Genomic DNA, 21,125 nt, shown 5'->3' on the forward strand with positions numbered 1-21,125 from the left:
TTATTTCAAAGCATGCAATTTTTGTGTCTATGTATACCTTAGGATCCAAACAATCGACTTAATGATGGCACACGTTTTGTCATGAACAGGTGTATCATAAAGTCAGCGTTCCACAAAGAAACTCTTTAATCAGCATTATCCAGAGTGTATCAAGTCAAAAGCCATTTTTCCAGATTTTGCTTCCATCCGTGCTTCAGAAGACTGAGACTTCGGCCTGTGTCCGTAAGCACTTAATGTTAAGTCACAATCATACCTATTGGGAACAAACCAAGGAGTTTGGCCTTTGGCTGAACTTCAAGGGAAACATGAAATACTAGGGGAAGACGGTATGCTCAAGCTAAATTGGAGGAAACTGTAAATACAAAAGCTGGAATAAAAACGTTTGAAAGAGTGATCTCATGTGTGAAGAAAAAGCTGCTAAATGCACACACTGAATATATGAAAAAGTGAAATTCATTCCAAGAATTATATCTTTATTAATCTGTCACTTTGGTCACCATACATATTGTTGATGAATGTCAGTACAAGTTCTATCAAACAGAAAATCGTTTAGGTACGAGCCAAGGTGAACTTTATTTCCAGATGATGGGGTAAAAAAACAAAACACACAAAAAAAAAAAAAACATTGCAGAGACGACCCTAAAAAACCCACACTAGGTGAAGTCAGGGGCTGGTCTGACAGAGAGCGGGCGTTAGTCGGGAAGCCGTCGTCGCCAGTTGCAGCTCAGAATGAATGATTTGGATGTTTGTCATTAGCACACATTCACTGACGATTTGCCGATGCTGCTGTGAGAAGAGTGGACGTCAGAGACACGCATGCTTTCTTCAGCGGTCGGTGAATTTGTGTGATAATGTATGCATGCTACCAAATCAAACATGTCGTGGGATTGCTATTGCAACAACACCGGGTCAAATCACCCCGTCTCACACACGTACTAGAAATAAGTCATGAGAGGAGACCAACTGCATCATGAAAAAAAGCTTTGACAATGGTATAGAAAATCACGTTTCGCCTCGATTAATGTGAACTAAAAGAAACTTATGATCCAATGTGACATCTTCTGACACTACAGGCAACTGAAAAATAAAAAAAACAAAACCCACCTAAATTTGTCTATTCAGTCTTTTTGCCCAAAGATTCAAATTGTTAGGGTTTCCTAGTGTTCAAGACAGCACAAGCATTGAATTTACATTCAGTGTTACCAACTTAGTCACTTGCTCTTCCTAGAACCCTCAACACCAGGGCTCCCAATGACTCACAACTTTGCAAAGGTGGCTGAGAGTGTGGATTTGTTGTTCTAAACTCTGTTGTCTCCTCATTTCTGTCTCCTACATCACCTTTTACAATAAAATACACATCGTCAATTATGCAAATGTCATGATGTTATTTAGCGACTTTTGGACAGCCAATATAGCTACGTTCCGTACGGAGGAGTTGGCAACACTGTTTACATTTATTTATAAAGTGAACATGCCACACGAAGTTTATAAAATAAAACAGGCATCCCCCCATTAAAAAAAAGGAGTCTACCCTCTAACCCCTCTAACAGCCCGTATCCATGGGATCAATTCCAGCATTACAAATACAATTACACCGTTATAATTTTAATCTTGCATTCAGAACAGATGTCACAACATGGAAGCAGCTGGACAGAAATTGAGCTCAGCATAAATTAAAAGTGGGTGAACAGTCCATTAGAACAACATAAAGCTCTCACAGTATTTTCTGTAAATTTAAGTCAAAACAGTGACAAATTCCACGATTGCGTCGACTGAGCACCATTCTCTGACACAAGCACAGCGAGGTTTGGATACGTGATCGCTCGTGCCGTTTCCTCCTCTCCAGGTGACAACCTTTTCTCTATTTTTTAGCAATAAACTGAAAATTTTAGCATGACTGAATTAAGCAAAGGGCTGTCTGTGTGTATTCAGACCCTCCCACATCCTGACAGACAACCTGAGGCTGGGATAATGGCCACAGGCTGATTGCTAGTAGAAATCCTTTGCTTGCATGATAAACCCCTTTATTGTGATGTAAACACAGTATATATTTAGGGTTTTCCTTCCTTTTTTTTAGCATCCCTTACACTTTTTTTTTTTTTTTTTTCAAACAAATCAAAGACAAGTCAGGCATTTGCATTTTTAACATATTAGGGAAAGAGGACTGTGATTGGCGAAACAAATGAAGTTACAGTGTCGGAGGCTTCAATCCATACTTCCTTGCCACTTCTGTTTGAGCGTATGCTGCATCACATAATGAGTACAAATGGGCCATCTCCATTTCTGACTTGGCCAGGTTAATTGCCTTGTTGAACATCTCTATTGCCTTGTCCAGATTGCCCCTAAAAAGAAAACAGTCAGGTTCAGTCAACCACATCAATAAGCTTATAATGTGTGTTTTTGGTCATTCAAACTCCAGTTCTCACCTCTGGACTTCAATAGTTCCCATAGTTTCATAAGCAAAATCACATTTGTTGTCTATTTCAATCGCCTTGCTGATGAGCTCCAGACCCAAGTCCAGGTCCTGTTTCCACTGAAGCTGCAACAAACTGGATGAACGATAAACAATTAACAGATTTATGAGAGAGAGAGAGAGAGAGAAAAAATGTATTTTTGAGCTGCATTCTTTAATAAGGGGAAAGAGCGCACCCCTTGTGGACATATGTGGTAGCGTTGTCTGGTTCCAGTTCAATACACTTGTCGTACATCTCGTCAGCTTTTCCAAACTGCTGCTGATCAGTCAAAGCCTGAAATGGACAACAGAATAAGATAGTTTGAACCATCCAAGAAGTAATAAAGCTGCATCTTTGCCAAGACAAATCAAAACCCTCATTGAAAGACACAAGTCAAGAGGAAGGAAAAGATCATGTCATTAACGATGACCCATGTCAGGAGAATTCAGATAATTGGTGCCGTTTGGTTGAGAACAGAGCTGGCAGCGTTCTGGAGACTTCTAAATGTGCTTGTTGATGTTCATCAACACAAACATCCAGGTGAGGATTACAGCCACTGCAGAGCTCTGCTCACCTCTGACCACGGCCAGCGTTATGAGAGCAGCGCATCTCAGTATCCCACTCCTCATCACAGGCCAATCAAGATAAGATGCAGTGGACGCTTTCAACTCTTTTACATTCTGTTTGCACCGTGGAGGTATGCACCATCAGGCCTGTGGCGACACCCGTCGTTCTGTCGTTTCTTTCTAATGGATTCAAATCACTGTTTGAAAATAATCATAAATGATAGTGTTTTTTTTCCATAAACGCCTGAGAAGAACATCTGGGCTTCATGAGCCGTGAGGTGTATACAGACAAAGAGCAATTAGATGAAGAGGGCGCCAATATTGAAATAGGAGGAAATTGAAGAACTATGCCTCGTTTCATTGTTTAATTCTTTACAAGAAATTAAACAATTATGTTCCCTCCATTGTCCTCATCAATCTTTAGTGTCACTATCTAAAGCTTCTGAAGTGGAGGAGAAGCAGCAGTGGGCGTTTGAGTAACATGTCAGGCTCCAGTCCAAGAGACAACTGTACTGACTATTAGATTGGTTTATCAATACTTGTCTATTTGCTGATATGGCACATATATTCAGTTTTTTGTTCCCTTACCTGGGCATACAGGGCGTAGCCTTCAGCACATTTTGGGAACCTTCGGATAACATCTTCGAAGCCGTCCATGGCCGTCTGCACCTGTGATGGGTTGTTTCCAGTATATGCTTGTCTGTACTGAGGAACACAAGCAGGATAAATGATTAGATCAACAATTCAATCAATGTCAGGCCCACAAACTATTCAGCCAGTCAGTTTTTAATGGATCACTTACAAGAGCAAAGCACTTCTGTGCCTGGGCCAGAGCAGAGTTGGGCCTGAGCAGAATGCACTCGTCAAAGTCTCCCACCGCCTCATCCACCTGGTCCAACAGGATCTTCAGCTGTGAAAATGTACAGAGCACACATCAGTTAAAATGTCAAAACATGCCCAGCGGAGGTTTATCTTTACTTTGGCAGGAACATTACGAATGTTCAGTTAGCCATTTGCCAAGAATGTGACATTGAGGTTCGTTCACTCTTACCTGACCCCTGTGGTGATACACGTCTGGGTTGCGTGTGTCAATCTCGGCTGCCATATTGAAATCTTGTGTAGAAAGTAGAGGCTGCTGCTGCTGCATGTACATGCTTCCACGCTTGATCAAAGCGTTGGCCCGGAGCTGGAGCATTGAGACGACAACAAAATGAGCGAACCCGTCGTACTGAAGTGTTTAAAGCCACTTTTTAAAGATAAGAATCAAATGTTCTTCCTAAGAACAAACAGGTCAGAACTGACTCTGTGAAATCCACATTTTATTTATTGAATAAAAACAAGCCAACAGTAAAATGAACACGCGACTCTGACAAAGCATTAAGTACGAGGCAGTTTCCAGGAATTTGCACTGAAATGACCAGACAGGCAATGAGTGTCAGAACAATGTTGCATCAATGCTTTTTCACAACCAAAACCCATTAAAGTCCATCAACTAATCCACATCTCACATGAAAACCAACTGCAGCTGCTGAGTTGATTTGGCATGGGTCATAAGGGTGTAAAAGGAGCTTAAAGAATAATAATATAACAATGCGTCCTTCTACAGTTGAATGACCAGTAACCGTCTGATGGCAGAACAAACTTTACTGCTGAACGTGGGCGAGAAAACTAAGAGGAGTTGTTGTCAGCAGGTTTGAGGGCCCAGGAAAAGAAAAAGAAAAAGAAAAAAGAAATGCAATAGGTCATGTTTTACACCTGTGATTTATTACCTTTCCACTCTCTCTGATGTGAGATTACAACGGCAAACTAAGAGCAAGTGAATATCCTAAATGTACCTTCACACTGGCCTCCTGCATGTTAATGACCCGGTCCAGATCAGGCTGAGCAGCAGTAGCGTTTCCTATCAGGAGGTAAAAAGTTGCGCGCAGCAGCAGAGCCTCTGCAGTGTACCGGCCTCCTGACTCGACCTCCTTGGTGCATTCGCTGATGATTTTGTCATAGTTTTCCTCCTCCATGTACTGCTTTGCTTTCAGGTAGCCGGAGCTGGGAAGAAAAACAAGAAAAGTAATTATTTGAATTTCATGAAACCCTGTCAAATGTACTTGTTTAAGAACAGATTTGAAATTGGACCCATTGAGTCATCCTCACTGTGTTCTCCAACACAGACTTCAATGGATCTTAGTATTGACCTCCTGTTGCTCCAGTTAGGGATGGAACATAGATTGCAAACACAGGTGCAATTCAGTTAGTTGTTAACCAGCTTTGCAGTGTTAGTTAGTCAAAATGAGCCATGCTGGGAAAACAAAAAGATATACTGGCGATGTTGAAAGCTGATTCATAGTGCAGGTTTGTAGTTGCAGTAGCCTCTCCTGGCTGGTTGATTTTAATGTTTGTTGGGAGATTATTCCTCCTTTCTGACAAGCCCACTGGGGGTCACAACAACATGGGCTGCTGCACTGTGCAGAGCTGCTGAGCACATTCACAGCTGATGTGAGAAACAAGTGTAAGTGGAGCAACGGAGACCGAAGAAGCAACCAAGTGTGGAGGTGAACTTACGTTTTCAAAGCTGGTCCTTACAGACTGCGCAGTGAAACTTTTGAGAGTATGGGATGTTTATTTGTTTACATATCCACGAGGAGGATGTTATTTGATTTTCTGTCTCATCACATGGGGGGAAAAAAAAGACTAGTGTCAGCTGTACTTTTCTAAATGTTTTCTGGTTTATCTTTGGGGGAGTGAGCAGTGACTTGTGTAGGATTGATCATCAGTTTCATGGACATTGATGTAAACTCTGACAGCTCTAGGGACTTAGGAACAGTGCAAGAGGCACATGTGTTTTTTGCTGAAAGCCCGTGGTTCTCAAGAGAAGAAGGGCCATCAAGTGACTAAAGTTAGTGGCCACTGCCTCCACCTTGTATAAAATTCACTTTTCCTTTCAAGTCTTCTCCTCAATGCGATCATGTTTTTTTGTTTTAGTCTGAAGTTTCTTGAATATTCCCAGAGGGATGCGTTTATTGCCATTTTAACTTTTTGCTTTCAACTTCTTCTGCAGCTTCACCACCTGACGATTCTGACGTAGCCAAGTTTAGTATGAAACGGAAATTTGGGAAATGTTCAGACCTTTCAGTGACCTCGGCAGCCTCGCCCTCATTGTCCTTGTCTTCATCCTTCTTCTCGCCCTTTTGCAGGGGCTGCGAGATAATGTCATCTGTGAACGAGCTAAAGTAGGACTTGATGAACTGAGGGGAGGGCATCATGGGCTCACGGTTCTGAAAATAAGGGTTTAAATCAGTACAAAGTGACAATCAAGGAAAGCAAAATTGGAGAAAGAAAAACGGTGTGTGTATTCGGACACATACCTTGTACTTCTCTTTGGCCTTCTCCTTCCCCAGCTGCTTGAGCACCTTGTCTGCGAGCAGCATGCTCTGTTGGTTCTGGAAAGCCTCAAGGATGCAAACAGCTGTGACGTCTGGGGAAACAGAGCAAAGCCAAATGTCAATAAGTCATACGTGACATTAAAAGGAGAATTTTGATTGGAGACAAAGTGTCTCACCCTCGAGACACTCTTTCCTGTTGTCAAGTTTCTCCAGCGCTTTAGCCCTCCTGAACAGAGCCTTGACGTAACGAGGGTTCAGCTCCACAGCCTGACAGCAGTCCTGCACCACCTCCGTCCATTTATTCTGAAACACAGATTTAACGTCCAATTATATTTTACACTGGGACAGCTCCATCTAAGCAAGGTGTCACTCTAACCTTTGCAAATCATCAACATCCCACTCTTCTTTCTGACCACAGATCATGTCAAAGAATCTACTACACATTGACCAAAGAACTTAAACCACTGTTAGTGAGCAGAGGAAAAACTTCTCCTCTGGCCTTTGAGCTGCGAAAATAAAGCTGATGATGCAGGTGTAGTGATGCTTTTATGCATTTGGCTTAAACCTGGGAACTTTACAGATAATAGGATTTTTACTTAAAGAGTCGTAGAAAGACTCCATTATTTAAAGCTGCAGGTTGAGGCTTTTGAACCACAACACAGACATGTTGACTGTTGGGCTCTTTCATTGTCTGTCAGATGAAGACTTTCTGCTTGGTTTACGAGAAGGTGTCACCAACCTGCTGTTCATAAGCTGCTGCTCTGTTCTGGTAAAAAGTGGACAAGTCCGACTTCTGTTCCGTGGGACACAGTGCGATGGCGTCTGTGTAGCACTGGATGGCGTTTTCAAATTTCCGAGCCTTGAAGTACTTGTTTCCTTTGTTCTTTGCTGCCTGGGCTCGATCCAGAGGGCTCTACATGAAGGACAGAGAAAGAAAGCAACAACTATTGTTTAAACCGTCTCTCCTTTGACTCTGAACTAAACCCAGTACTTAAAAGAGCCAAACGAAATCTTTCTTGAGAGTTTTACAAACATGTCTGCCTAAAGTGACGGTGCTTTGAGCAATTATTGATGTGTACATTTCGTTGACGCATAAAAAACAACAACAGTGAACAAACCAAACAATGCAACAATAAAATCATCTTCAACTTGTGGAACCACAGACGACAACAAAGTCCTCTCTGAATGCTACTGCAATGCAAACACATGATCCCCGTGTTTGAGGGGAAGACATGAAACGATCTGGTCTTTTCAGAAATACACATTGTCGTCAACCCCAGCAGGACGACTTAAAGTCAGCCGAACAAAAAGTTACAATTGTGCAAGCAGCATTAAAGTTTAAGATTAAAGCAGATGCCCAATCAATTTGTTTAGATATATACATCATTTAACTGATGTTAAACGACCGATGTTGAATAACTACAGAAAGAAACACACATTCAGCTTTCAAATGTCTATATTTAGTGGGTTAAATATAAATATACTAATTAATAGGCCTTCAATCAATATATTCATACTGGTCTTACTGGCAGAATTTCCCACCAACATCAACAATTTCATGCACAGGGAAATAAATGGTCAAAATATACATGTACCACTCAAATAGAGCTGCTGGATGTTTAGCTGCAGAGTTATTCCTCCTCTTCAGTCAGTCAACTCTACTTATTGATGCTACAAATGTTAAAGTGACAAATCTTGAAAAAAAAAGGATTGGAAATTAGACTGAACTTTGAATGAAATGTGTTTATCAGTGCAACCCATTACAGAATGAGTGAGTTTGAGGTCATGAGTGTTTACTCAAAGGTACATAAATACAGCAATTCATATCTTTTCAGGTCTCATTTGCGCAATGTTGAATAAGTGTGAGTGGACCTGAGCAGAAAGACACTATTATTGACTGGAAAAGGGCACAATGCAATATACTTTACGGGCGAACTTCAAAACAATTAAATCACAGGAGAGAAAAATTGCAATTAGATATTAGATAAAGCACAGCCCTGTTTGCAATCAACCACCAGCATGAGGCTGATATTTATTGGGTCCACAGACTTTCTGATTCAATCCGTCCGGGTAGCTGGAGTCAAGCCTAGATATCATTCAGTGAAGGGCAGAGTACACCCAGCGCAACACTCCATCACAGGGAAAATACAGAGACTCGCAGCCACAGCCCTTTTAGAATCAGCAAGTAACCTAACAAGCAGGTCTTTGGATTGTCTTCATGAAGACAGATTTTGAACTTTGAGCTTCTTGTTGAGCCGACAGGTCTAACTGAAGCACTAAAACAGGTTAAAAAAATGTTTTTTGTCCAATATTGTTATTCAAAATACAGTCTACTTTACGATGTGTGTACATGGGAATACATTTGTTAATAAGTGTGTTTGGGTTACATTGTGACAGGAGGCGACCACCAGTGTCTTCTGTTCTGGATAATAAGAGACGTGCACATTGTAGAGGCAACGTCCCAAAATACTGGAGTAATTCTCTAAAATCATTAGAGCAAGAATGTTTAAAACATACAATCCAAGACATTTTTTTATTTAATTGCATCAAAACAAAGGGCTAAATTAGGAGTTGGTGATATGTACCAAACTTATCATGCTACCTTCTAAACAGGCAGAGCCCAGTTCATGTCTCGCCGGACTGAGTGTCGCTCCTGAATCAAGCAGAGTTGAAAAGCTCAGCATTAGACTGTTCTGTAACAACGTCTGTATAAATAAAACTAAAAGTCTTTACCAAACACCTCAGTTTAAAAAAATATGTGAAAGCACCAGCAGCTGTCTGCACAATGCCACACGTCTGATAAGGAAGCATCTGATTGTAATGTTGGCTTGAGGCCAGATTGTCCACTCCTTCAGAAAAAACTCTGTTGCACAAGTTTGGGTGAACAGTGAAAATAAATCTACTACAGTAGGTACCCAACCGGATATTTTCACTTTGAGATGCACTTAAACCACTTTTTTCCTAAATGAGTGGTGTATGAGTACTCACCGATACCGAGTACTCAGGACAATACACACACTGATTTTTTTCCCACAAAATGTTATTTAAACAACATTCCTACATTGTGCTGACTTTCAAAATAAGTTATTTTATGGCACTGTCCCATATACTGTAAGAAAACATAGGGTTAGGGTTAGTTGAGTGCAACGCAGAGGTGGGGCTCTCAACGGAATATGAGCAATTTCAACAAATGAATTATATAATATGACAGAAGACACAAGATAAAAGAAGTACACCAGCAGAGGTAGGCCAGAACAATATGGTCAAGCTAAAGTTGTTATTCTCTCCTAACCCTGCAATTATTTGCTTCTTAGCAACTTAACAGTAATGGTGTCCATGTTTATTTCAATTCAATTAGCTCCAGGAGGTTCTAATGTCTTTTGATGCTAACGTCCTGTGATGTTCTATTACAAAGGTTCTCTATTGGATTGAGACCTGGTGAGTGTTAAGGCCAGTGTACACTGACTCATCATCGGGTTCAAGAAACTAGGTTGATATGCGAGCTTTGTGACATAGTGTACAGTCCTGCACATCCATCAGAAGGTTGGTACACGGAGGTCATAATAAGATGGATGTGGTCGACCAGAATACTCAGGTAGACTGCAATGTTTAAATTGTAATCCTACCATATAAATGTGATCCTGTAGCCTCCGTTTCCGGTTCTTAACTGGCTGGAGTACACCTGGGCTGGGCTTCTGTTGCTGTCGCCCATCAGCTTCAAACTTCCATGTATTGTGTGGTCAGAGATGGTTTTCTACATACCTTGGTTGCAACGTGTGGGTATTGGAGTTATTGTTGCCTTTTGAACATCTCCAGCCTGTCTGGGCATTCTTTTACCTCTGGCATCAAAAATTCATTCTGAGAATGACAGCTCATTAAATATATTCTCATTTTGGACCAATCCCAGTAAAGATTTGAGATGATGTGAAGATACCAGTCAATCTGCAGTTTATGAAACACTCAGGCCTTGACCACATGACCCTAAAAGACTTTTTCTCTCTCTGGGGTTGTCAAAAAAATAAATTCTGTCCACACGTCACTATAGCCACGTTTCCACAGTGCCCCTTGGTGCCGGTACGGGTCAGGTCGTAACCGGTTGTTGTGCGTTTCCACTGACTCAGAACCGTTACCAACCGGTACCATTGGTAACCATTTCTCGCTACCCCTCCACTTGGGGTACCAGGCACAATGTGCCGGATATGAGGGGGAGGAGCTTCAACACTGCCGTCTGCTCATTGGTCCGTGACGACCGCTGTTCTCCCAGCAAGCAGCCATTTCCAATCAGTTCTTCTGCAGCAATCAGGAAACTCTTTTGAAAATGTCCCGTTATGGCGTCACATCCTGCATGATTACGCAACTGTTCATAACCCCGCCTACATTTCAAACCGAACCCCGAACGGAAACGCGGCACTGATATGGGTCTGGTTACGGATAGCCGACCCCACCTGACCGGCATTGGCACCAAGGGGCACTGTGGAAACGAGGCTTATGAACACGGCTCAACACGATGTAGTGCATATGCCAGGCCTTTAGGGGGCGCTGTGACTTGACAAATACACCAGAAATGCAGAAGATGACACAGAGCCGTCAATTATGGAGAAGAGGAGAACACTCCTGCTCCTCCTCTACTCAAGAAAGCCAACATTTTGCCTTATTGAACGTACTATTATCTTTGTCTGTAAACACCTCAAAGCAAAGCCGGCAATTTAGAGTTTCCCCACTCTGGAATCCGTGTTAAACAAAAAAACCCACCAATTTTTCGGGATCCTAAAACACAGCGCCAGCGTTCTGGTGTGGACAGGCCCTCAGAACATCTTGTCCAGCACGAGCAACCACACAACATTCAAAGTCACCTCACACTTTGTCAGCCATGGTCCCGAGTAGAGCCACTGTCCTGCATGTTTTGGACATCTTCCTGCTCATAATGAAAATGTCTTTGTATCAGGTGTGTAAGCAGCAGCAGGTAGGAGGAGGAGAACGCAGAACACAGTGGACCTCCAGGACCAGAGATAAGGTATGTTGAAATAAGTCACCTTTTCCCTTATTATCGTGCTTGGTTTTCATTCGGCAGGTTTCCTTTTTAAACTTTGTCTACAATGTTGATTGTCTGCCCGAAGCGCATAATGAAAAAACAAAACAAAAAAGGAATCATCATACATACTATATTAGCTTTGTTAATTACAGAAAAGCATATGAAACCATGGATGCTTGATGTAAAAGACACGTGCGTCACAGCAGCGACCGAAAGCACCTCAGACAGGAGGACATTTTTCGACGTTTTTCTGAAGCGTTGACGAATTATAGTTTGGTTTTTAACCATTTATAACCGAATATACAAGCTGCTTGTGTAGACTCTCTGTCGACCCGATTGTTCAATTTCCATAATAAATAAGCAGAAAGTAAGTGTTTTTGGTCAATTCAATAAAACCATTAATATTGATCGATGGATTATTAAACTAGTGGGGGTCCTGGAGGAGTCGGCCGTCCACGCCCACCCTGAATAGTGAGGAAAGAGTAATCCGGGGAGGATGAACCAGTCATTACAAATCTACGCTCACCTCGGCATAATATCTTCATCCTTTCTCTGTTTTCACACAAAATTCAGGTTAAAATGAGCTTTAAATAAACCAGCAGAGTTAGCATGAGACCCGGTTAGCCAGCCTCCGGGCTAATCCAGCGCCGATGAGCCGGCGGCTCTCGGCCTGCTGCGGGGAGCCGTAACCGACGGGCTGCCTCTCGCTCCGTGCCCTTGACGCTCCCCTCCCAGCCCCACGCTTTCCTGCGGGGAGGTGTGCTCACTGCACCCGGGCGGGAGGCGCTAAACACGCAGAGGCAGCGGGAGTCTCCAGAAACAAGTCCCCTCACCATGTTCTCCTGCTCCCCGGTCCTCGCGGCTCCGTCCTGGCCCTGCACGGGGCTGGCGCTGCCTTCGGGAGTCTTCCGCTCCCCAGTGCCTTTCCTCTCCTTCGTCCTGCTGCGGTTCCACAGGTACACGGCACCGACCCCCAGCACGATGGGAGTCCCCACGAGCAGCGCCAGCTGCCAGCGGGGAAGTCCAGTCCCAGACTGCGGCTCGACTGGCTTTGAGGCTGCCATGATCAACGACGGAGCGACGGTTAGCCAGCAGCCCGCAGACAACGTGAGGGAGCTCCGCTTCTTCTTCCCGTGCCGCGAGAGGTCACAAGCAGCCCGGGGCACCACGGGAAAGTGGCGGAGGAGCGCAAGGGCTGCTGGGACTTGTAGTCCAAACAGGAGGAGCGACGCTCGAGGAAAAGGGCGTGCCTAAAAAGCAAGTGATAGAAAACTACGTTGCTAAAAATGCCATTCAAGAGTTTAACATAATTTTAATTTCTGGATAATTCTATACACACCAAAATAGATATGTGAAATAAAAATCTATTTTGCATACTTTTCATAAGGAACTATGTCACTATTTTACATCTAAGAAATGTACAGAGAATACTGTAAAACTTTAATAATGATAATAATAATACATTTTTATTCATAATGCACTTTGGGTTTGAAGAGGAACATCATAAAAGGCAATTTGGAACGTAGGGTTTTAGTTTTTGTTCAAAAACATTCTTTGCCTGTGGGGCCCTCAGGTGGTCAGGGGGGGCGTTGTCTTGGGGCAGCTGAGGAGAAGGCATGATGTCCCATGGTGCAAATGTTGGTTCTGGGGACTTGGAGGGGAGCTGATGAGGTTGGCTTCGAACTTGTAGTTGTTCAGCTCCAGGAAGCTGTGCTTCATCCACGCCTCTATCTCCTCCAGACAACAGCTCAGGGTGGACGTTGGCTGAGGAGCTGAAGATGTGGGGATTGTCCGGAGGAAGAGCTGAGTCTCATCAGCGTAACAGTGGAATGATAGTCCATGTCTGCTGAAGACATTTACCAGGGGAAGCAGGTAGATGGAGAAAAGGGTGGGGCCCGGCACTGAACCCTGAGGGACACCGCAGGTGACATTGTGGGTGCGGGATTTTGCTCTGTCCAGGGAAAGATAGTCGGTTCTGCCAGTCAGTAATGAGGAGAAGCAGTCCAATCCACCATTAGACTCTGACATTCCAATGGTGCGTCTCAGGCAGTGGAGGAAGATGTTGTGGTCAACCGTGTCAAATGCAGCTGTTTGGTTCAGAAGGATGAGCACAGATGGAGAGCCGCTGTCTGTGGCCAGCAGGAGGTCATTAGTGACCCTGACCAAGACTGTTTCTGTGCTATGACCAGGGCAGAAGCCAGACTGGAACTTCTCAAACAGGTTTTTTTTGTTTGAGGTGATCCTGAAGCAGATTTTTCCAGAACCTTTGACAGGAATGGAAGATTGGAGATGGGTCTGTATTTGGAGAGGACGTTTGGGTCCAGGCTGGGTGTTTTCAGGAGTGGTGTGAAAACAGCCGTTTTTAACGTGGGTAGGATGTGGACGGCCAGGAGCGAGTGGTTAATAATCCTGGTGATGAGTGGAGAGATGGCGGAGATGTTGGCTTTCAGCAGGGATGAAGGGAACGGGTCCAGGGAAGAGGAGCACGACTTCATTTTTCTGACGATGTCCTCCACCTCTTCCTTTGTGACTGTGGTGAAGGAACAGAGGGGCTGGACAGACTCAGACAGTGAGTCAGCAGCTCGGCGCGGCTGGATGGCCGTGGTGGAGAGATGAGAACGGATGTTTTCAACTTTCTCTCTGAAAAAAGTGATGCGCATGTTGCACCTCTCCTCGGTGGCCTCAGTGTGAGGAGTTGGTTTGAGAAGGTGATTTATTGTTGAAAAGAGGTGTTTGGAGTTACCGGGGCTGTTGTTGTAGATGCTGTAGAGGAAACTGGACCGTGCGTTCCTCAGAGCTTCTGCATACGACGTTTTGCGTTCTCTGTATACCTGCTTATGAACAGTCAGTCCAGAGGCCTTGAGCCGCCGCTCCAGGACACGCCCGGCCATCTTCATCTATTGCAGCTCACAGGTGTACCAGGATGCTGAGCACGAGAGTGAAACTGACCGGGGGGCGTGGGAGTCCAGCCGACCGCTCAGGGACTGGTAATCCACTGAGCTAGTAATAGAGCCTGAGGACAGAAGCTCGAAGGCTCTGGTCAGGGCATTCGTCTGGATGTTTTTCAGGTTTCTGAAAAGAATCTGCTGCTTTGGTTTGGTTCGGTGTGGGGGGAGGGGCAGGGCAACTGCAACGACACCACCTTGTGGTCAGAAACACCAAGATCATAAATCTGTAGGCTGCTGATGGGGGAGGAGCTGGAGATGACCAGGTCAAGTGTGTGTCTGCTGGAGTGTATGTGGACTTATCGTTGATGGAATCTAAATGCATTGTCATTATTAATAATCTACATTGAAGCACATATCTGAACTGTAAAATAAATGAATTTGTGGTAGTTTGCTCTATTAGCAGCCAACTCTCCCCTCATAGTGGGAAGGTTGTGGGTTCGAGTTCAGTCCAAGACCTTTTATGTGGAGCTTTCATGTTCTTCCTAAGCGTGTGTGGATTTTTCTTCTGGGACTCTGATTTCTCTCTTAGTTCAAAAACAAGTGTTTGAGGTGAATGATGGTGGCGAGATGATCTGTCCAGTTTAGAAACCGTGATTGGATCCAGCCTGAAGAAATATAAAAGATGGATGGTTTTGGAAACAAATGTCAAAATAAAGCAGGGACTACCTTTGTTAAAGCGTAAAATAATGAACAGCAATAGGTTTGGATACTTATGGGAAATAAAGTCATACTCTGCAGCCAATTGTGACTTTAGAAGTTATAAAGTAGATTATATCATATCAGTTGAATTTAAGTCAGAGTCGAATGTCCTACTTGGAATAAATAGGCTCATAAAACTACAAGTACATAATTAAAGTACTAATATACACCAATGTGGATATTTTTAATTTATACTTCTACCTATGAGAGAAAACTAATGTTTTTTGTGTTGTTAAACTGTTTTTCATAGCTACTTCAAAGTCCAGCTTAAATTAAACCATTAGCCATTAAAAAGTTCAGTGTATTTTTCATGGAGGGAACAGAAAGTTTTGAATATTAATCTTTAGGTCAACAATATCTTCGAATTCTGAAATCCGTCTGTGTGCAGTTATTCTTGCAGCCACAAGGTGCTGCTGACTGTCCGAGCATCAAACTGAACCGCACAATAACACCCATAGATACACATATCATAATATCACACGTAATATCCTTTATAATGTCTATGATGACACCACAATGGTGCAGTGAGTATGTATGCATGTATACCAGTTTCTTTTGTATCTTATTAGTTGAGTTTTTTATATTTTGTATATTAATAATATATAAGTGTACCTTTTATGTTTTATTTTCAGTTTGAAATGAATTATTTGGGTGCATCCATGGACGTATCATGGAAGTACAATGGTGTCCCTGCAACACAAGAATATTGCTGGTTTGAGCCTGCTGCAGAAGGGGACCATTATTTAGCCTATTGCATTTGCATGTTGTTCCTGTGCCTGAGTGAGAGTTCTTTCACAGTTGAAAAACATGCTTCATAGGTGGTTTTGTTGACTCAGAATTGTCTGTAGGTGTCAGTGTGGCGTGTGTCTGTTTGTCAACAATTATTTTCATAAAAAATGGTGAGCTTCCTGATTTATCTAAAAATCTTAAATGGAAAGTTTGATAGTTTTTATCCTCATTGCCAGGTTCAGTCTCCTCTGTTGCACGTTAGGGCTTGGTGCTGATCTGTCTGGCCAGCACTGTGGTAAACCCACAGTAAACTGTGCCTGAGGCCATCTGTCCTCACTCTGCAACCAGCACGTAAACAGTTTTCAAAGTCAACTGTGTTCAGCTGGTCCAAGAGAAAGAGCCTTGTGCTCAGTTTCACTTCAAATTGGACTTTTTCCCCCTTAATTGGATATTGGAAACATTATGGAACATTGTGGAGTACATGTTAATATATTCATATCTTCTTGGTGAGTTTCTTTGTGAAATTATTGTTTTAGTAAAGTTCCAAAAGAACTAGGTGATTGGATTGATCAAATCTGAGTGACTGTAAACATGCTGCCGCTCTCAGAATAATCAATTGCTATGTTGATTTGTCATATAATCAATTTGCTTCTAACACATAACACGTGCTTACACACAATAACCTTGTATTTTACATGCATGGCAAAATTCCCCTGATTAAAACACTCCTCATCAGCTAAGCAGGTGCTCGTCCATAGACGAAAAGGCCAGAGACTGAAGTTACAATAAGGTTGTCTGATCTTCTCCCTATTCCTGACTCCCGCTGTTATTCCTGTGAATTGTGTCTGCTGCTGTTAGTGCTGCCTGGCTTAGCTGGAGCTGCTGCCAATATATGTTTAGTAACCTGCATCTGCTCTTGTAACATAGCATGGTGTTTAGATAAGAGAGCAGGCGCTTTGGAAATGCAAATCTGCACTGATCCCCTCAGTAAACACAACCAATAATTCCTGTTGGATCATTTAATCTCATTATAGAGAGTTCATGCACTTTGGTGCAGCTTCTTGTTGTTGTTTCTAGGAGACTCGGCCCCGTCGAAGTGAGAGTTGGTGCAATATTTTTTCATACGTTATTCCTATATTTTTTTCACAAGTGGAATGATACTCAAAAACACGATAAGAAAGACACTGCCCAGAGTATTAGTTACTCTTTAACCGGTGTTTATTGCATCTTCGGGGGCAAGCATTTCATTTAATTTACCTGCGTAAAATATCCACGTTCAAAGGACATTTAATCAACATGAACTACGAAAAGATTACACTCTGGTTAACACATATAGATAATAAACCTATTGGCAGCAAAATGAACCTGTAAGATTTAAATTTTAATCAAAATTGTAAGTGTAGTATATTCAGAAATCACCATTGAAGTGGATGAAATAAAAAGCCATTCAATCACACAAAACATAAATACTTTTTATTTCACATTAATGTGTTTCATCCTGAAAAAATGACAATCATTCAAACTGTATCTGTGTTATAGTAATCACATGAACTACAGTAAATTGCATCAACACAGAGAAACTAGATAATAACAACGTACAAACAAGGGGCCTCAAAATCTAAATTCTATGAAGTACAGTTTACTGTTTAATGTTTGATACTTTAACAATGTACTGTATTTAAAGCCCATTAAAATGCATCTAGGGAGATTCCACAAACTACAACTTTGATAACGGACACTGAGTTGAACTAACAAAGAGGAACTTCTTTGACAATCTCAAAAGGAGGCATTTGTTGCAGCCGTTTTTCTCAAAGTGAGAGCAGCTGTGTTCAGATCCTGGCTCAAGCTTTCCTATCTGGAGTTTGTACGTTCTTACTGAATCGGTGTCTTTCGGATAATCTGGCTTCTTGCAAGAATCCCAAAACATACGTGTTATTTAAGTTTTGAGTTTGAATCAGCCGGATGTGTAGAGATGTGATGATCTGGTGACCGAAAAGCTTCCAGTTACCTGCAGCCTGAACGTGGATAAAGTGGTTCTTAAAAATGAATAATTGTGTGTGTTCTTCTTCAGCACATCCAAGCTTCTGACTTTCAATCAGATGTGCTATATACACCAACTGATTACTCGGTACAGTAATCTCATTCTCAGTAGTAATCAGCGGTTACATGGACAAAGCTCCATCCATGCCCATCCAGATTAAGCTTCTTTAAGACTCTTCATTAGAGTCCTCGAGATTCTTGGCGTGTGTGTGATGAACGACCGAAAGATTTTCTTTCAGGTTAATTTCAAATGCCACTTTTCACTGAAAATTGCTCGTGGCTAATCAGTTTGATATTTACTGTACAGTTGGGTGATGTGTTGGGTTTTTCTTTAAATCACACAATATATGTAAACTGCACCTTTGTTTTGATGAGAAATCTTGTATCAATAATGGACTGAACACAAACTCTTAAAAACATCACAGAATAATCAATGTAAAACTTTTCTTTCTATCTATCTATCTATCTATCTATCTATCTATCTATCTATCTATCTATCTATCTATCTATCTATCTATCTATCTATCTATCTATCTATCTATCTATCTATCTATCTATCTATCTATCTATCTATCTATCTATCCATCCATCCATCCATCCATCCATCCATCCATCCATCCATCCATCCATCCATCCATCCATCCATCCATCCATCCATCCATCCATCCATCCATCCATCCATCCATCCATCTATCTATCTATCTATCTATCTATCTATCTATCTATCTATCTATCTATCTATCTATCTATCTATCTATCTATCTATCTATCTATCTATCTATCTATCTATCTATCTATCTATCTATCTATCTATCTATCTATCTATGCACACACACACACACACACACACACACACACACACACACACACACACACACACACACACACACACACACACACACACACACACACACACACAAGTTTGAGGAAAACCTGCCGTCGACGAAGAGATCCTGAACAAATTTTCACGTCAGGTTGAGAAGGGAATGTCAGTCGGCTCCAGGACGGTTGTAGTTTCCACAACCATATTTATGGCGTATTTAGTTCAGAATGTCATCTCACTGCCACCATGTTTAGTTTGATTGGTGGACAATGGCGTTAGGCCACTGTTAGATCTTTAAAGATTGAGCAGTGAAGAAGGAGCTCAGGCCTGTTCGAGTTGAACCCAAGTCTCCTCTTCTGTTTCCCGGTGGAACATTTTCTGTCAATCTGATTGTGACTTTGGAGGCATCTGCAACCTTCACTCTCAGTGGGTGACAAATGACAGCACTGCTTTACAAAGAATTTAAAAGATGTATATTTGATGTTTATTTTTCCCAGTCTGTTAGTCAAGTAGCCTAAATTTCCATGAAGGGGAGGAAAGGGGGTTTTCTATGTTTTGAAAAAAAAAAGCAAAAAATGAAAAAACAAAACATCCACATCTTCTTTTTGAAATACATTTTCTTTAGTCAAGCAGAAGGGGGACCTCGTAGACTTCGGGGGTATTTCCCCTCACACCCCCAGCAAATGGGTTGGTGTATTACACAAGCTGCAGGCTGACAGAGCACAGCAGCAGACTGGGTTGCCTGCACTCCATATTTATTGACAGGTTTGATGTACTCAGTGAGTGGAAAGTATGGGGAAATTGGAGTTTCAGTTGTCTCGCCCCGGGCCTGGGGCTGCAGTGGAAAGATTAAAAGCAGTGGTCACATCACCACCGTCCAGTGCCAAAATACGAGCCGTTCCACCATTAGACCTGCCTCGCTGTTCGTTCCCATCACCTCCATTTTAACTTTCTGCCACCGTTGTTAAATAGAGTAAAGAGGATTCACTTATTTAAAGACTTGAGGAAAAGCTCTGCGGTTTATTTGTGGATCGTCCAAGAATAACTCCACTGTGCCGCTCCAGAGCTGGAGGGATCCAACTGAAGTTACCTTTGCCTTGTGGGACAGTGTGGTGTGGTAGAGTGACTCTGCCAGTCAGATACTTAGTGGGTCAGTGCAGCGTTGTTGTTCACTGCCTGCACCACAGTGGACAGAGAGCACTCTGCCTTGTCGTACTGGGACTTGCTGCACAGACAGGCTCCCTGCCCGGCTCCGCCATGTCTCTCAGGCTCCTGCCTGCTCTCACTATGGACAATGATGACGATGATGATGGGAACTTCACCAAATGGATGAGTAGCTACTGGGGTCATGGAGCACAGGGTGGAAACCCCAGAGAGAGAAAACGCAGTTTCAGAAGACCTGGGAGAACTCAAATGGATCGAAGAGCATCCCTTCCAACTGTGGTAAGAATCACTATCACTGGATCCTTCAGTGCTGGGACTCATTACAAATACTCCAAAATTGAATATTAGAATACAAGAGTGCTGTGGAAGAATATTTAATACTTTTGTACTGTCACTGCAGAAAGTGTCTACAATCATGTTACTGCATCCGATTTACTACTGAGTACCATTTGAATTCCCAAAATAGATGATTTACTGGATACATCAGATGTATATTCTAAATGATATACTAAGTGTCTTTTTGTTAAATTGTACACTATTTCCAAAGAGGAGTTAGAGAGTCTTATTGGCACCGGAAGGAAGGATCTCCTCGGTGCTCTGTGCTACACTTCGATGGTGTGACTCTGTTGCTGAAGGCGTCATGGATTGTCATCATTTTTACTAATTCAACATTCCAACGGGTCCAGCTCGGCCCGTCACAATGCTTAGTGCGAGTAGTGAGTCCTGTATCCTCATCATACTATTATTTCCACACAATGGGAAGAAAAACTAGGAAGTTACCTAATCTAGTGACTTGAAAGATAAAGGGTAAATACATCGGTGTATCTTAAACGGTTTAGTTTTTGCTTTGCAAAGTGTATCGTCAACTTTTCCCTCCTACGTTCATCATTAACAACCATCACTCCCCTTCTGCATATTTGTAATGCCTCAAATAGTAAATCTAGAATATACAAAGGAAAGAGTGATGGACTATGTCAGCAGGTTAATGCTTGTAGATCCCCTTCCCTGAACCAATTCAAAACTTTATTTATACAGCACCAAATACAACACAGTCATTTCTAGGTGCATTTAACAGAGAAAAACCCAACGAATCCACATAAGCAAGCAGATTTAATTGAGACTGTGGAAAGGAAAAACTCCCTCTAACAGGAAGAAACCTTTGTAGAAACCAGACTCAGAGGTGGAGGCTTTCTGCTGACTGGTTGGGGTGAGAGGGTGGAGGAGAGGAAAGGAGAGGATAGACAGAGAGAGAGGGGGGGGGATACAGACCCTGGTTTTGGTAGGGGGAGGTAGA

The 21,125-nt window shown here is 42.5% G+C and overlaps 2 protein-coding genes across 3 annotated transcripts in view; one reads left to right on the forward strand and one right to left on the reverse strand.

The window, feature by feature from the left end:
- Positions 1-454: 454 nt before the first annotated feature.
- On the reverse strand, positions 455-12,602 carry tomm70a (translocase of outer mitochondrial membrane 70 homolog A). Its single transcript, XM_080473277.1, has 12 exons — positions 12,262-12,602; positions 7,136-7,309; positions 6,573-6,699; positions 6,379-6,488; positions 6,140-6,288; positions 4,855-5,062; positions 4,071-4,205; positions 3,822-3,929; positions 3,608-3,724; positions 2,650-2,747; positions 2,427-2,549; positions 455-2,342 (listed from the first exon to the last, which is right to left on the reverse strand). Exons 1-12 carry the CDS (start codon positions 12,490-12,492, stop codon positions 2,189-2,191), a joined length of 1,734 nt encoding a protein of 577 aa, XP_080329403.1. The 5' UTR covers positions 12,493-12,602; the 3' UTR covers positions 455-2,188.
- A 6,944-nt stretch (positions 12,603-19,546) lies between these two features.
- Positions 19,547-21,125, forward strand: part of lnp1 (leukemia NUP98 fusion partner 1) — a 9,895-nt gene continuing 8,316 nt past the window's right edge. The window contains exon 1 of one of the 2 annotated variants that reach the window (XM_080474221.1): positions 19,547-20,110. In XM_080474221.1, coding sequence (XP_080330347.1) covers positions 19,925-20,110 — 186 coding nt within the window. In that variant the 5' untranslated portion in view covers positions 19,547-19,924. The remainder of the gene's footprint in view (positions 20,111-21,125) is intronic. The other variant, XM_080474222.1, reaches the window with a different exon arrangement.

Source organism: Lipophrys pholis, assembly GCF_963383615.2.
Source record: "Lipophrys pholis genome assembly, chromosome: 10".
Classification (NCBI taxonomy): domain Eukaryota; kingdom Metazoa; phylum Chordata; class Actinopteri; order Blenniiformes; family Blenniidae; genus Lipophrys; species Lipophrys pholis.